Source organism: Neovison vison, chromosome 12, assembly GCF_020171115.1.
Source record: "Neovison vison isolate M4711 chromosome 12, ASM_NN_V1, whole genome shotgun sequence".
Taxonomy (NCBI): domain Eukaryota; kingdom Metazoa; phylum Chordata; class Mammalia; order Carnivora; family Mustelidae; genus Neogale; species Neogale vison.
Window position 1 is genome coordinate 4493803 of NC_058102.1, and position 15271 is coordinate 4509073.

General features: G+C 58.4%; 1 protein-coding gene across 4 annotated transcripts in view; it reads right to left on the minus strand.

Annotated features, from left to right (window-relative positions):
• Positions 1 to 2591: 2591 nt before the first annotated feature.
• The window catches only part of ARHGAP8 (Rho GTPase activating protein 8), a 59593-nt gene continuing 46913 nt past the window's right edge, over positions 2592 to 15271 (minus strand). For 3 of the 4 annotated variants that reach the window (XM_044229355.1, XM_044229354.1, XM_044229357.1), the window contains 5 exons: positions 10650 to 10723; positions 7874 to 7951; positions 7418 to 7546; positions 5344 to 5447; positions 2592 to 3039 (listed from right to left, as the gene is read on the minus strand). In XM_044229355.1, coding sequence (XP_044085290.1) covers positions 2818 to 3039; positions 5344 to 5447; positions 7418 to 7546; positions 7874 to 7951; positions 10650 to 10723 — 607 coding nt within the window. In that variant the 3' untranslated portion in view covers positions 2592 to 2817. Of the gene's footprint in view, positions 3040 to 3759; positions 4441 to 5343; positions 5448 to 7417; positions 7547 to 7873; positions 7952 to 10649; positions 10724 to 15271 lie in introns of those variants that run through there. The other variant, XM_044229356.1, reaches the window with a different exon arrangement.

Sequence of the window (15271 nt, forward strand, 5' to 3'; positions counted from 1 at the left end):
AGCGACAAGTTCTGGGCAGCCTGCCTAATCTCCGGAGTCACTTAAAATCTTGGTCGTTCCTGCAAAAGTGAATGTTTGAACAATTTATTCCACACGTCCTGTCAACAGAGACACCCTGGAGTCCTCATTTCCACATCACATTTCATGGTGTTACGCTGAAATGCGCCATGCGTGCCTGCCACACGTTAGTGCCGTAATCGCTCTCCGTTGCCGCGGAACTGACGGGGAAATGGTGCTTTGATACAAGGAAGGGTGACAAGGCCACGCGGTGCTGAACCTGGGATTCTGCAATTATCGCTCGTGAAAGGGAGATGGTTATCAAAGCAGCCGTAGGAAGACGTCTCCGGGCCGCCTCTCGGAGTCAGGAAATTTGAGACCTACGTCTCAGTGCCGCGCGCCACACCGTAAACCCTTCTGCGGAACGTGCGGACTTGATTTAATGTCGTTGTTAATTCTGCTGTTCACAGCGGGGTGCTCTTAAGGGACCCATCATTTTTATTTCAGGTTGTGTTTTGTGTTTTTTTTTTTCCCCCTTTCCCTGGCAACGGAGCTCTGAGGCTTTTCTGGGCTTGTCCTGAACTGTGGGAGCACAGACCCCCTCCCCGGGGCAGGGGAGCAGACGGCAGGCAGCTTCCCCAGAGGCTGGGGCTGTGTCTCAGCTCTCCGTGCCAGGCTGGGGCGGGTCAGAGCAGGAGGGCTGGGTTTGAAAAAATAGAAAAAGGAAGAAGAGGAAGAAAAGAATAAAGCTTTGTGGCAGAACAGGAAATAAAGGAAACCCCGGTCACTTTCCAAGAGCATGAGGGGACTGCTCTGGTCTGGGTTAGCCGAGGGCACAGGAAGGAGCAGGACAGACAGAGCAGAGTGGGGGGCAGGGAGCAAACCAGAACCAGGCCACCCACAGCAGGGACCCAGTGGACGGAGACACCTGCCCTTCGCCGGCCTGTGACCCCGCACCGCCAGTCTGCTGTCCTCCAGCCTCCGACCACAAGTGACCCGATGCCACAGAGCCTTCCTCCCCCAGGGAAGACATGTTCAGTGAGCAGGAGGGACCCCTTTGCAGCACCCTGTAACCCTGAGGTACCTCCTCTGGTCTGGAGACTTGAATGGCATCAGTATCCTTATGAACTGGACGCATGGCCAGGACCCAGGGGCGTCATGCTACAACCGTGACACAGGACGGATCCGTGTCAGCAAAGTCTCAGAGAAGGGAGCAGGACACTCTCCACTCTTGGGTCCAACCGATCCTTGGGGGGCGTGTCTGCCGTCCACAGACAGGTGCCGGCAGATGGCCCCAAGGTCACATGTCCCCTTCTTCAACGACAGAGAAGACGAGACAGGAGCAGCAGAGCACACACCGGCAGGTCAGGCAGGGGAGCAAACGCCACGAGGGTGAGAAGAGGGAGCACCTGCTTGCTCCAAGCTCTGGGATGGAGCCCAGGGCAGTCCCGGGACTCACACAGGCACCGTGGGGGTCAGCACCGCACCCCGGGCCTGGACAGGCGGGTGGGACATCTGCAGTGGACGTTTGTTCTCCGTGCTCTGCAGTCCTCCCCTCCCCCGCGCAGCAAGAGCTTGGGGCGCGTAGCACAGCGTCTGATACGTCACCGACACTCGGTGAAGGGTGGCAGGAGGCCTGTCACATTTGGTCTGTGCCCCCGTGCCCCAAGCCCCTATGTCGAGCACTAAACCCCAGGGCGGCTATAACGGAAGTGGTGGCCCTAGGAAGTAATTGAGGGTAAACGAGGCCATGAGAGCGGGCCTGGGTCCACGAGGGTCAGCGTCCTTGCGAGAGGAGACTGCGGAGGGCCGGCTCTTGCCCAGCTCTCCCCGCCCTGCCAGGCACCGACACCGGGGGAAGGTGGCTGCGGGCAAGCCAGGAGGAGGGCTCACCTGAACCTGTCCACGCAGATCTCGGGCTTCTGGACTCCTGCCCGTTAGGAAGAAACATCTGCTGCTGAAGCCCCCGCCTGTGCTGCTGTCAGGACAGCCTCCGCAGACTGACACGCCGGGGGCACCAGCCGGCCCTCACCCCAGCCCAGGTGGGGGCGGGGCACACGGCTCAGGCCCAGGCCAATCAGCGTGGACCTGGCCCCAGCCACGGCCAGGGTGGGCACAGGACCCGAGCCTGTCCAGTCAGGGTGAGTCTGGGGGCTCTGTGCTGGGAATGTGGAAGCACCTGCCTCCGCCGTACCTAAGCTGGACACGGGGGGCTGCCTCTCCCCGCGTGGAGGGCTCAGCCCGCCGGACACTGCAGGGCTGGAACATGACCGGGGCCTCTCAGCAGGCTGACCGCTCTACGGCCCCAAGTCTCTGCCCTTCCCATGGTCAACCTCCGCCAAACAAGTTCTCAGAGCCCTGCCACAGCGACCTCGGCCTCGGATGTGACACCGGCTCTGGGCGCCAGCCAAGGCTCGAAAGCCACACGCACTTGCGCTGCCGCCTCTGTCTGCCCAGGAGCGCGCCCCGCTCAGCCTAGTAAGGGAACGCGGCACCTGCCGGGGCGCTGCGTCCCCAGAGCTGACCTCCCGCCAGCCCGACACCCACCGAACCATGCTGAAGGGCCAAGAGTCAGAACCTTGGCTGTTCGCCGGAAGGTTTGCTGTAAGTTTAATGGCAAGTTCACAAAGCACCAGGAGCGTGAGAGTGTGCGCGGGGACACACACACACACACACACACACACACACACACAACTTTGATGTGGCATTTCTCGCCCTAGCGGAGTGTCCGGGCCACCGTCAGGGGCTGCGGAGGCATGGGGGGCAACGTGGGGCCCCCAAGAGGGTCTGGCACTGCCTCTGGTGAAGGGTCCGCCCCGCTCACCTGCACTGGGTGCCGGCGCTGAGCTCCCCATGGGTCTCAGGTGCCTCAGGGGTGCTGAAGACCTTCTCGTAGTACTCGATCAGCAGTTCGGTGAACAGGTTCAGAGGCACGAGGGCGCTCAGGGAGGATGCCCCCTGAGACGGCCAGATTAAATTCAGCCCAAAGACGCATGCCAGGTTGGAGCTGTTCATTCTGTTAAAAATGCACTCCCGGGACACCTGGAGGACACACACAAGACCAGGCGAGTGACGGTGGGTTCTGTGCTAGGGCCTGTGCAGCCAGCACCCTGCTCTGGGCCTCAGTTTCCCCGTCTGCAGAAGGAAGGCCTCGGGCTTGATGCTTGAGGGCCCCTCTGGCTCTGACTGTCAATGAGCTTCTTCTGGAATCTCCTCGGCATCAGTCTTGTCTTCTACTCCAAAGGACCGGGAAGGTCCCCTCGGGGCGGCGGTGGGGGGGGGGTGCCTCCAGGATGGTGGGTGCGAAAGCACCGTGTTCGGTGTCACCCAGCCAGAGCACGTCTCCGATACCCACACTTTGGCCAGTGAGTCGGGCATAGTCAAGACGGACCAGCATGCAGGGGTCATTGGAGGACTAGGGGCGGTGTGGGGGCAAGAGCTTGCCTTACAGCACTTAGAACCCCAAAAAGCAGGATATGTCACCCATCTTACGGAAGGAAAAACTGAGGCCCAGAAGGTGCAAGGAACTTGCTCAAAGTCATGTGGCCAGTAGGTGGCTGGGGAGGGGGGGCATCAGAGGGCATGGCCTGATCTCTTCCTTGCCTCCAGGGTCCTGGGGGTGTCCATGAATCAGAAGTAGGCAATGCAGAGCCTCGGGGGTCACAGGAGAACACAGAACTGGGGGGGTTGGGGAGAGCTGCACTGGGATCGATGAGGATGCCCAGGCCGCCCAAGCCTCGTCTCTGGGAGACACGCAGCCCCGAGCCCCTGCAGGTGTCCCCCGGGGGCCAAGGCTATGCAGCGCCAAGCCCCAGGGGACATATTAATGCCAGCAGCATGGCAGAGGACAGAAAAATAAATCCATTTCTAGTTCAAGAAAACATAGAAAAAAAGATGACGATCACTTAGTTTTTGGCTTCTGAGAAATAAGGTCAAGTGACAGAGAAGGAGAACGAGATAGCTTATTTTTTTAAAGTGATCTCTACACCCAACATGGGGCTCAAACTCATGACCCCAAGATCAAGAGCGGCCGGCCCTACCGAATGAGCCAGGCAGGAGTCCCCAAAGTTTATTTTTAAAACCAAGAGGTGGTCAAAAAAATAAAAAAACCCAAAAAACAAAATAAAACAAAAAAAACCCCAAAAAACCAAGAGGTGGTGTTTGATGAACTTCAACAGGTGACACTGGTCCTGCCCAGAGGTCCCCTCCCCTCCACTGGTCATCACATTCCCAGGCCACCTGCCAGGCAGCAGGGTTCCCGCATAAGCCCCAAAGACCCAGGCCAGCCCCTGCCGTGGTGTCACCATGTGGGTGGAAATGTGCCCCGCGGCTGAGAGCCCCACGGCCAAACCAGCCTCACTCACGCCTGCACCGCACGCGGCCTGCAAAGGGCCCGGAAGGATGCGTGTTCCAGGAAAGGTCGGATGACAGAGGGTTGTGGGTCTGGAAGCAAAGGGAGTGACCTCAGAGACTACTCCTCCCTGCCTGAGGCGTGGGGAGCTCAGCCCGGACCCGAGCCAGGACAATTGCTTCCCTCACTGTTCATTTTCTCACCCCATGTAGGGGGCTGAATGGCAGCTCCACCAAACAGATGTCTACCGGGAACCCGAGGATGTGACTGACCTCAGTCGGAAACAGGGTCCCTGCAGAGGTAATCAAGGGTCTCAAGTGAGATCATCCTGGATTACCCCACTGGGCCCTACACGCAGTGACAAGCATTCTTGTAAGAAGAAGCAGGACATCTGTAGAGAGGGGATGAGGCCTTGTGGGGACAGGCAGGAGCGAGGCGGCCACAAGCCAAGGGACGTGTGAGCCACCAGGAGCTGGAAGGGGCAGGAAGGACCCTTGCCTCGAGCCCCTGTGGGAGCACGGCGCTATGCACCCCTCGATTCTGGCCTTCGGGCCTCCAGGACCGTGACAACACGTTTCCATTGTCTGTAGCCGCCCATCGGTGGCACCGCATTACGGAAGCCCCAGGACACGTGCGCACCCGGTGACTTGCTCCTCCCTCAGGAACGGCCTCCTCAGTCTGCTCACTGTGCATCAGGCTCGGTGCCCTGGCCTGGGGACCCTGCTCCTCCCTCCAGACAGCCCGTGTGGGAGACGACACGGGAGCAGGGGACCTCAGTCAAGAAGTTCCCATCAGTAAGCGAGGGCAGCGGGGGGCGGCAGGGGCGGGCAGAGAAGCAGAGCTGTTGCCTGGTCAGGCCTTGAGGTCCTGCAGGCCATGGAGACCCCAGACCCTGCTCCGTTTGGGCACCGTGAGCGGGACAGGCCACCTGGGCCAGGCACAGAGCTTGGGCCTCCCCCCTCCCCTGCCGCCGGGACCCGGCTTTGCCCACTCACCTCGTGCAGGAAGCCCATGAGGTAGCTGAGGACAGCGCGGTTGTGTTCTGGAAGGCTCTGCAGGATCTGGCGGCAGCGGGTCACCCTCAGGCTGCTCTCCACACCTACAACGGGACGGGGCTCCTCCTGAGTCCTTCCCGAGGGGACAGCACGGATGTAGGGAGGAGGACAGCTCTGAGAACAGACTGTCCCGATGTCAGGCCTGGATGCCTCACTGACGTCCGGGCCATGAGGCTGTTCCCTGCAAAGCCCCCCCTTCCGAGAGCTCCAGTCCCTTCTTTACCCTGGAACTGCGGCTGTGACCTCCCAGAAAGCGCAGGAAGCCGAGTCACTCACTTCCTAGCGGGAACGGTCTAGCCCAGCGGTCCACGAACCACAGCCTGCGGGCTGCAGGGCCCCCGTTCGTCAGTACAGCTGGACTGGCACAGAGCCACCCGCTCCGTGTGTCCATCTGTGGGGCTTCTGCAGGACGGCGGAGCAGAGGACGGCAACGCGGATGGACCCGCAGAGCCTGAAAGATGGTCTGGCCCTTGCCAGGAAGTTCGCCGAGCCTGCTGCAGACGGAGGTGACCTGTGACTCCCACGGCTCGGGGCCCCACGCCCTCCGGGTCTGGGTGAGGCTGTCCCAGACTCAGACCCCCCACTTTCCTCGGAACGAAACCCTCCACTGGGCTCCGTAAGCTGCGAGTCAAAGCGGATCCACAGCGAATCCACGGCAGACACACGTGTGCACGTCCCGCTCCCCCAACACGCCCACCTCCTCCGGCCATGCCTTGGGCAGGGCCATCGTGAACCCCCTGTGCCTTCCAAACACAGCCACTGCTGAAAGGGAGGGACTTCCCTACCCGTGAATGTTCCTGTCGGCTTCTTAATAAAAGCTCTTCTTTCGTGAACTCAAGCCCTCGTGGGTAATGTCAACGGACAGTTCCCGTGAAGTTAATAGTCCCAAGAAACCAACGAGCTTGGAGGCTGCCCTCTCGGTGCCTGGACCTCAGCTTCCCAGCCTCAATGTCATCTTTCTACGAATTACGGTCCCAGAATGGGTCCTGGTACCAGGTCCACCTGCAGCTCACGACGGTCCCTTCGAGAAAGAGCCCTCGGGGGTGAGCAGAAGGGAGCCGCCTGCAGACTGTCCCAAAGCCCTTTTTGTGGACCATGAGCCATGTCACGTGTTTTATGCACATTTAATCCTCAAAGCAGTCCCCTGTTCCATACCAGTGAGGAAAGTGACCTCAGAGAGGTTAAGTGACATGCCCAGGGTCACGGAGCTACCACGTGTGGACGCCCAGACTTGGAGCCAGATCTGTCCGGCTCTGAGCCGCTCCTCGTAACCTACTCACTGCAGACCGGACGGCTGTCCCGGCTATGATTTTCCTGTGCCTTGGACACCGCAGGCCACCCAGAAAGCCCATTCCTCCCGAGTGCACCCCAGAAAGCCTTGTTTTCACATCCCTGCAAGGAGAGACCCATCCCACCTGAGTAGGGCTTCTAGATGAAACAGAGGACACCCAGCGAACTTTGAATTTCAGATAAACAGCAACTCTTACTTACACTAAAAAAGCAATCATTGTTGACTGGAAATTCGATTTGAGGTGAGCGTCCTGTATTTTTTTATATTGCTAAATCTGGCCAGGAGGGGCCTCCCCCTTCATTACAGAGCCTCTGCCTCTGCCCTGTTGATTTTGGGGCTGGGGGGTTTGTTTACACTGTGAGCTTGTGTTATTTCCATCATAATTGTTAAAAATTTTCAGCAACTGCCCCACCCCAGCCCTGCCCCCTGGTGCAAAAAGGCCAGAGGGCGTCAGTCACACTGCCAAGCCCTCCGCTCTGTCCTCCTCCTGCCAGGGGCCCCTCTGCTCTCCTTCGGGGGGAAACACCAACGCCCACCTTGAGACACGCTGCCTCTGTGGGGTTCTGCCCCCGCCTTGGGTCGATGACATGCCTGTCCCTGCAGCTAGCCTGGCCGTGGTAGCCTGGCCTGGCCATGGACACCGTGGCCCACCGTACCAGACTGCGAGCAAACCCTACCCCCCCAGACTGGCCCTCGGCGGGCACCCCCAGGACAGGCACCTACTGGTGATCCCGAGAATCTGCTCATAGGCCCTGAAGGTCAGGAGCGGTTGGGGCAGCTCTCGAAGAAAGGTCTTCAGGATCACGGCAGGGATGTGGATGTCTCCATAGTCATCAAAGTTCACTGGCTTCCCTGGACAGAAATTGTCATATCTGGGTCCTGACGGGGTTGGGGATCCGGCTTCACGGGGGGCTCATACGCAAATGGCTTTAAAACTGTGGGGAAGAGCTTTCCTGGAGCCAGGCGTGTCCCTGCCCCGGGTGTGCCCCGGTCACCTGCGGGCTGGGACCGCTGCAGCCCGCCCTCCTCTGCTCTCCAAAGGCCTGGGCTATTCTGGGGCGGAGGTGGGGCGGGGCAGCTACTCTACCCTGGGATTTGGGACCCTGCAGCCTTGGAGGGCGGTGCAGGCCGGTGCGGGGCTGGTGCTTACAGGGAGGGGTCTCTGGGCGCCAGACTCACCTTGATTGTAGAGCCGCTGAATCTCGCGGATGGCGTGGACGCTGGCCGATCTCCGGAACAGGCCCTCCGTGCGGAGTCCTGCGGAAGGAAGACCTCCAGGCATCTCACAGGTCCCAGCACATGAGGTTTCTGGAACATTCCCTGGCTTCCGCTCACACATGCTCTCCGGCCGGGCTCATTCCCTCCCCTCCCCCACCACCGGCCCCACCTTTACTCCTCCAGCTGCTTCACTCCCCAACCCCAACTGACGGTACTTCTGCGGCCCCCAGGAAGGGAGACTCTCGTCAGACAGTCCTGGGGTCCAGCCCAACTGTGTTCATCCAGCTGCGTGACCTCACAGAAAGCACGCGGCCTCTCTGAGCTCGGCCGCCCTGTGTACAGAGTAAGGCCGCGAGCCCGGGGTCTGAGGGCCGTAGAGAGGATCCACGGGACGAGGCCCGCGTCCAGAAGGCTCCACAGGTGCTGCCTCCCCGTGTTCCCACCGCTGTGTCTGCACGGCTGACCCGTCTGGTGGGGTAGCCACTGGCTGCCCAGGGTGATGTAAATTTACATTTAAGTCGTAAGAATTAAATAAGATTAAAAACCCAGTGGCCCAGCCTAGGAGGCAGCTAGGAAGCGCTCCATTGGGTCACTGGCACCAGCAGCCAGAGGCTACCACGTGGGACGCGGCAAACAGAGGACGCGGCCACGTGGCACGGGGTCGCACTGGGCTCCCCTCCCAGTCTCTTCCCCGTCCTGAAGCCGAGAGCGCTCTTCAGCATTCTACGTCCGATTCCGACCCGTCTCCACGGAGCCCGTCCCCGTCCTCGCGGGTTAGTTTCCCACGGGCACCACGGACCTGCACAGTCCAGCCACTCCTGCCGCTGCCTGCTCCGCACCCCCACGCCAGCCTCCAGCCTGCTCCACACTGCTTATACTCCCGGCCTTTGCATGTGCCGTGCCCCCTGTGTGAGCGGCCGGTCCCTCTTTCTTTCTTCTGAGAGACGGCAGTAGGGGAAGTTCTGAGATGGCTTCCAATTCCTGGACCCTGTGCTACAGACACTTTCTTCCTGGTATTCATTCAAACACTAGTCTACGTGCTCCAGAGAAGGGACTCTGCAGAATTCAGGTCCAAGGCAGCTGACCCTAAAAAATGGAGATTATCTGGGGCACCTGGGTGGCTCAGTGGGTTAAAGCCTCTATCTTCGGCTCAGGTCATGATCTCAGGATCCTGGGATCAAGCCCCGCATCTGGCTCTCTGCTCAGCGGGAAGTCTGCTTCCCCCTCTCCATCTCTGCCTGCCTCTCTGCCTACTTGTGACCTCTGTCTGTCAAATAAATAAATAAAATCTTTTTTTAAAAATGGTGAATATCTGGGGTGGGCCTGACCTAATCAGGCAAACTTTTAAAAAGGGACCAGATTTTTCCTGGCAACAGAGTGCTGGAGCATGGAGGCTGGAATCTGACAGATGGGAAGGTCTGTTGGTGGAGGGGGAGGGCACAGGGGAAGGGGAAGTGTGCACCACTACAAGAAAAAGAACTGACAGCCCTGAGTAAATGGGCATGTCTGCATGAACTGAATTGGGCTTACAGCCTAACGAGCGTGGAAGTGGATTCTTCCCCAAGGCCTCCAGGAAGAAACGCAGCCTTGCCAATGCCTGGAGTTTCACCCTGTGAAGCCCCAAGCAGACTGGCCCCCGAGCGCCCTGACTTCTGACCTACGGTAACTTCAAGAATAAATTCATGCCGTTTGAAGCCACTAAGCTTATGGTCACTTGCCATGCAGCAGAGGAAGCTGGTCCAGTGACCTCGGCCCAAGTGTCCAAGCTCAGGTCCCCTGATGTCCAGGACAGCTCAACCCCGCCCGTGTGAGCACCTGGTCGTCACGAGTGTAGTGTTAATGGAGGAAAACGTCGCGGAGTCTCGGTTCCCACCACGAGCCCCCAGAACAGGGGCTGGGTGTTGCAGTTACCATGGCAACCCCAGCGCCTCCATCCGGGCTCGAGACAGGGAGGCGCCCAATGAGCACACGCTTAGTCATGTACTCGCTCAGCAAACACATACGGAGTTCCCCCTCTGGGCTGGGTTTCTCGTTCGATTTTGTACTAAAGGAACTGATAGGTTCGAACCAAGGAGGCGCCCTCTCACGGTTTCTGACTCGCGGTCGTGAAAGACGGAGCAGACGGGAAGTGCCGCCAAAGTGGAGACTGTTCCAAACGACCACCACAGTGTCTTCTGGCCCGAGAGGGAACACGCAGTTCTGAGCCCGCCTGGTCACGGAGCACCGGGGAACCAGCAGTGGCCCCCACGTCTCGTCTGATGCAGCCTACACACCCCCCACCCCCGGCACCTGCACCTGCCGGTCCCCCCCCACCGCCGGCAGCCTGACCCACGCCAGAACCATTCTCACCGAAGGCACCTGCCCCACTGGGGAAGGCACCTGCCAAAAAGCTATCTGTCACGTCATAATTTATGGGGGGCTCTATGTGTATCGTGTCACTTAGGCCCCACAGCAACCCCGTGCTTCAGGTACTGTTACCAACCGCATTGGGCAGATGAGGAGTCAGAAGCCCAGAGAAGGTAAGTAACTGCCCAAGGTCACACAGCCAGTCCACAGTGGAGCCAGGATTCAGACCTGGACAGTCCATGTGCCGGAGCTCAGCCCGTCCTGGTCGGCCTCCCGGTGCGGCTTCCACCCCTCCAATTCCCTAGTCTGCAGGGTGCGCAGGACAGGAGTCGAGGCCCCCAGGGAGGTGCACCCAGAGGTCCTTGCGCCCCGGGCGGAAGCCAGCTCTCACCTTTCTCTCTCAGGTACGTCACCGTGAACCTCAGCACAGGAGGGATGAGCTCCCCTTGATTTTTGTCCTTGAGGCTGAGGGGAAAGAAGAGGAAGTAAGTGTTTCCTGGGCCTGACGGGAGACTCTGGTCTTCTCCACGCCGCGGTGAAAACACAGGACCGAGGAGCCGTGCAGGGGGAGATGCGGCCTCGGTGCTCAGAGTCAGTGTTCCGGGGCCGAGAGAGGCAGGGGTAGTAAAAAGGATAATGCGGCAGCCGAGAGCTCCACAGAGAGGATGCCTGTGACACAGGGGAAACCTGAGGGCTGGGGGGGGCCTTCCCATGAGGGCAACTTCTGAGTAGGCTGTGAAGGATGGGTAGGAGCCCGTGGGGGACCAAACAGGGAAGGGCATTCCAGGCAGAGGGGAGTGCACAGGGCGGGCCCGGAGGCATGGGATTCGGCCGTGAGGACAGACCCAGGAGACCCAGAGCAGATGCCGACCCATCAAACACCAGGTCGGACACGCCGGACAACACCAGCCTCCTACTGCACTCATCTGACAGACTCGCTACAAGGCAACTTGAAAACACAAATAGAAACATAAAAGAATGGCCCTCCAGACAGACAGACAGACAGACACACTCCACCCCAGGTGGTAGAGTTAGCATCTGAGGCCCCCTTTCCCCCTGTGTAAAATGTTTTTCTCTCTCCTCATCTGCTGGATGTTCTCGCCCGGAAGGCAGCATCCTTGGGAGACCGTGTCGGACGGAGGAAAAGGGCTCCGAGGTCAGACACACCGGCTGGAGTCCTGCTCCAGCACGTTTCAGCTGAGAAAAGCAGGGGCATTGCTCCTCTGGGAGAACACGTTGTCCAAAGGTCAGTTAGGTTCGCTTGGCTGACTGTGGTGTTCGCATCTTCTAGACGCTGGTTTTCCACCTACCGATCGTTCAGAGCAGGGTACGGATGTCTCCGCGTGGAACCGTGTCTGCTTCTTTCTTGGTTCTACTAGGTTTTCCTTCGTGTATTTAAAAACTCGGTTACTAGCCCATGCACTTTTAAATTTATGTCTTCTTTATTATTATGAAATGTCCCTCTTTGTCCCTGGGCTTATTTCTTGTTCTGAAACCCACTCTGCCTGATATTAATACAGTTCTTACAACTTTCTTTAGGTTGGTGGTTGCACGGCTTAAGTTCTCCATCCTTTTACCTTTTACCTTTTAAAAAATAAAGTTTATTTAAGGGCACCTGGGTGGCTCAGTTGGTTAAGCCTCTGCCTTCAGCTTGGGTCATGATCCCGGGGTTCTGGGATCGAGCCTCAAGTCAGGCTCCCTGCTGAGCCCCCGAGGAGGCTGCTTCCCCCGCTCCCACTCTCCTGCCTATGGTCCCTCTCTCGCTGTGTCACTCCCTGTCAAATAAATAAATCTTTTTTTTTTTAAGATTTTATTTATTCATTGATGCGGGGCTCGCTCCCAGGACCCTGAGATCATGACCTAAGCCAAAGGCAGAGGCTCAACCCAGTGAACCACCCAGGTGCCCCTAAATAAAATCTTTTAAAAAAACAAGGCACCAACAGCATCCACCGGCCTCTGATTGCCCCACGCTCCGTGGGCAGCTGGTTTCCCGGTGTCTCTTTGCAGAAGCTCTATGTCCGGGACGAGAAGCAACAACCCAGCCGGCCAAGAGGCCCTGATGACAGCCGCTGCCTTTGTGAGTCCTCTCGTCATAGGAACGTGGGGGGGACAACCCCCACCCTTGTCCAAGGCTTGGCTTCCCGTGTCCCTCTGGAGTAGAGTCCGGACAGCCCCCTCTGCGTCCCAGGGAGGGAGGAACATGGTGGATGGGATGAGCGGCCTCTTCCTCCTCCTGCTTCCTTTGGGAGCCAGACAGAGCTCTGGTCCTGCCCTGAGGTGGGTGGCCCGAGGCCAATCTCTCAGCCTCCCCAGCCTCTGTTTACCCAGATGGAAAGCAGAGGTGCTGGCACCATTACCGCCCCCGCCGGGAGCAGCAGTCAATGCTGAGGGCTGTGGAAAGCTTGGTTACGTTCTGAGTCAAATGTACTAACAATTCAAATCACTGGAATGCCAGGGCCTGAGTGGCCTCCCAGGCCAGATATGGGCGGCTCGTTTCACGGGAAGACACGGGCTGGGGACACTGCAGGGACCAGCCCAAGATCTCCCAACTTGACAGCCTGGGTCTGTTCATTCCAAAGTCTGTGCTAGTTAACATTTCGGGGAGGGGTCCCCCCTGAGACCTGTAAAATAGGCCGGATGGACACTGGTGAGCAGCCCAAAGACCCCCTTGCCTACAGCTTAGCCCATATCTCCTCTTTCACAAGTGGGCTGTCAGGGCAGGGAGGGGCCTGGGGTCCCAGAAGGGGAGGGGTCCGCTCGCAGTAGTGGGGTCCCCCCGCCCAGACATGCCTCCTCGCCTGGGCATTCAGGGTGCACTGACTCCAGCCGGGCGGCTCGTGGTGAGCAGCAGAGAGGGTCCCGGTGGTCCGTTATTCCTCTCGACGGCACAAAAACCCCCGCTGAGGATTTCTCCTCCATCCCTGTCCCCAGCTGCTGGCTCGGAGAGGGGCCCATTCAGCCCACTGAGTCAGGGCGGAGAATGACCTCTGCCCAAGGGGTTCTGGATAAAAGGTGCTTCCTGGCCAGGTGAGGGGGGAGTGCCCAGGCCAGCAGAATTCTGTCCTACCATGACCCGCCCTGTGCATCCCCAGGTGTGCAGGCCGTGGCCAGTCTCTGCAAGGGGGCACGGAACATTAAACCCACACCCCGAACTCAAGTTCCGAGGCACGTGCCAGGCGCAGGGGCTCTCGGGGGCACAGTGCTGTTCCGGTCCCGCAGCCCCCAGAGGGCACCGGGGATTTCTCGCGCGTAATTCTCGCGTGTAGCCCCTCCCCTTGGGGGACGTGCCTCGAGTTATTCAGAGCATGTTTCTTCCCTGGTTTTGCATGCAAGGAACACAGAAAGGAAGAGAGACTGTAGCATTTTAGAAATGCTAAACATGGACAGGGAGGAACGGCTGGCCTGCCTTGCTGGGACCCCGGCTTTCCCACCCGTCCGAGACGGTCCTTCATCTCTCATCCCCCTCCTAGTTCCGAAAGCAGGACGGTGGCTGCAGCGCAGCTCACGTCGCTGACCTGGGGAGGTCTCAGCCGCAGAGGGGGCCAGGAGGTCCCGGGCACTGGCAAAAGTGGGGAACGCAGGCGGACACCCCAGGAACCACAGTGTGCGGAGGACCAATGTGCACCAGCACGCCCACGCACCACCGGGACTGCGGGCTTCGTCCCTGGGCCGCACTGAGAACCAGAGCCTGAGGGACGCCTGTTCCCCTCCGCACAGGCCATTCCCAAAGAGTGGCAACTTTTGTTTTCTGGACAGCCCACGGCGCAGGAGACCAAAGACGAGTGAACCCAGGCACGCAGCGAAAGAGAAGGGAAAGCCGGACGCCCAGCACCTGTTTCCTCGTGAAAGCAGGCCCTGGCTCAGCCAAAACCTCCCGCTCTGGGAGAGACGCAGCTGTAAGAGCCACGCGGTCCTGCTTTCAGGGTATCTCTGAATCTGTCCCCCCCAGATCCCATTCCTGCAGATACGAGAGGAGGCGGAGAGGTGTGGGTAGGGGGAGCACCTGCCCTTCTCCCATGAGTCTGAAGATCCCTCAACCCCCGTGAAGGAAAGATTCACTCTGATCTGACACAAACTTTTGCAGAAAACAGAAGGGCCATGAAGCTAAGTCAAAGACACCACAATGGAAGGTGGCCGCAGGCCCGTGTTTCTGAGGAATACAGGCACCAAGTCACCCACAAAATACCAGCAAAGCAATCGAGCTACGTGTGAAAAGATGATCTACCACAAACATCGTGGTTTATTCCTAGAATACAAGGTTGGTTCCACACAAAAACCAATCGATGTCATCACTATATTAGCAAAGGGCAAAAGCAGGGGCACCTGGGTGACTCAGTGGGTTGGGCCTCTGCCTTCGGCTCAGGTCATGATCTCAGGGTCCTGGGATCAAGTCCCACATCGGGCTCTCTGCTCAGCGGGGAGCCTGCTTTCCCCCACCCTGCCTGCTGCTCTGCCTACTTGTGATCTCTGTCCATCAAATAAATACATAAAATCTTTTAAAAACAAAGACAAAGGACAAAAGCTATGTGATCTCAATAAAGGCAAAAAAGGCATACGACGCAAACTCACATCTCTTCTTGGGAAAAAGAAAAACAAGAGCCGACCACTCAGCAAGGTAGGGATGGAGGGCTTCTCCGCCAACGACAGACGGTGTCTATGAAAACCCTCAGCTAAGATCACATTGAATGGGGAAAAATCATAGCCACTTCCCGGTAAGAACAGGAAAAGACAAGGACATGCGTGCTCTACCCAGTGGAGGGTCTGGTCAGTGCGATCGGGCAAGCAGAGGAAGTAAAAGGCATCTGGAATGGGCAGGAAGAAGTAAAACTATTTCTATTTGCAGATGACATGATCTCAGATATAGCAAATACTCAGAAAATTCACAAAACATCTATTAGAACTAAAAACTGATGTTGGGCAGCAGGATAGAAGGTCAGGGTACGAAAATCAACTACATCTATTCGTTAGCAGTGAACAATCCAGAAAAAGGGAATGCAAAAAATTTCATTTACA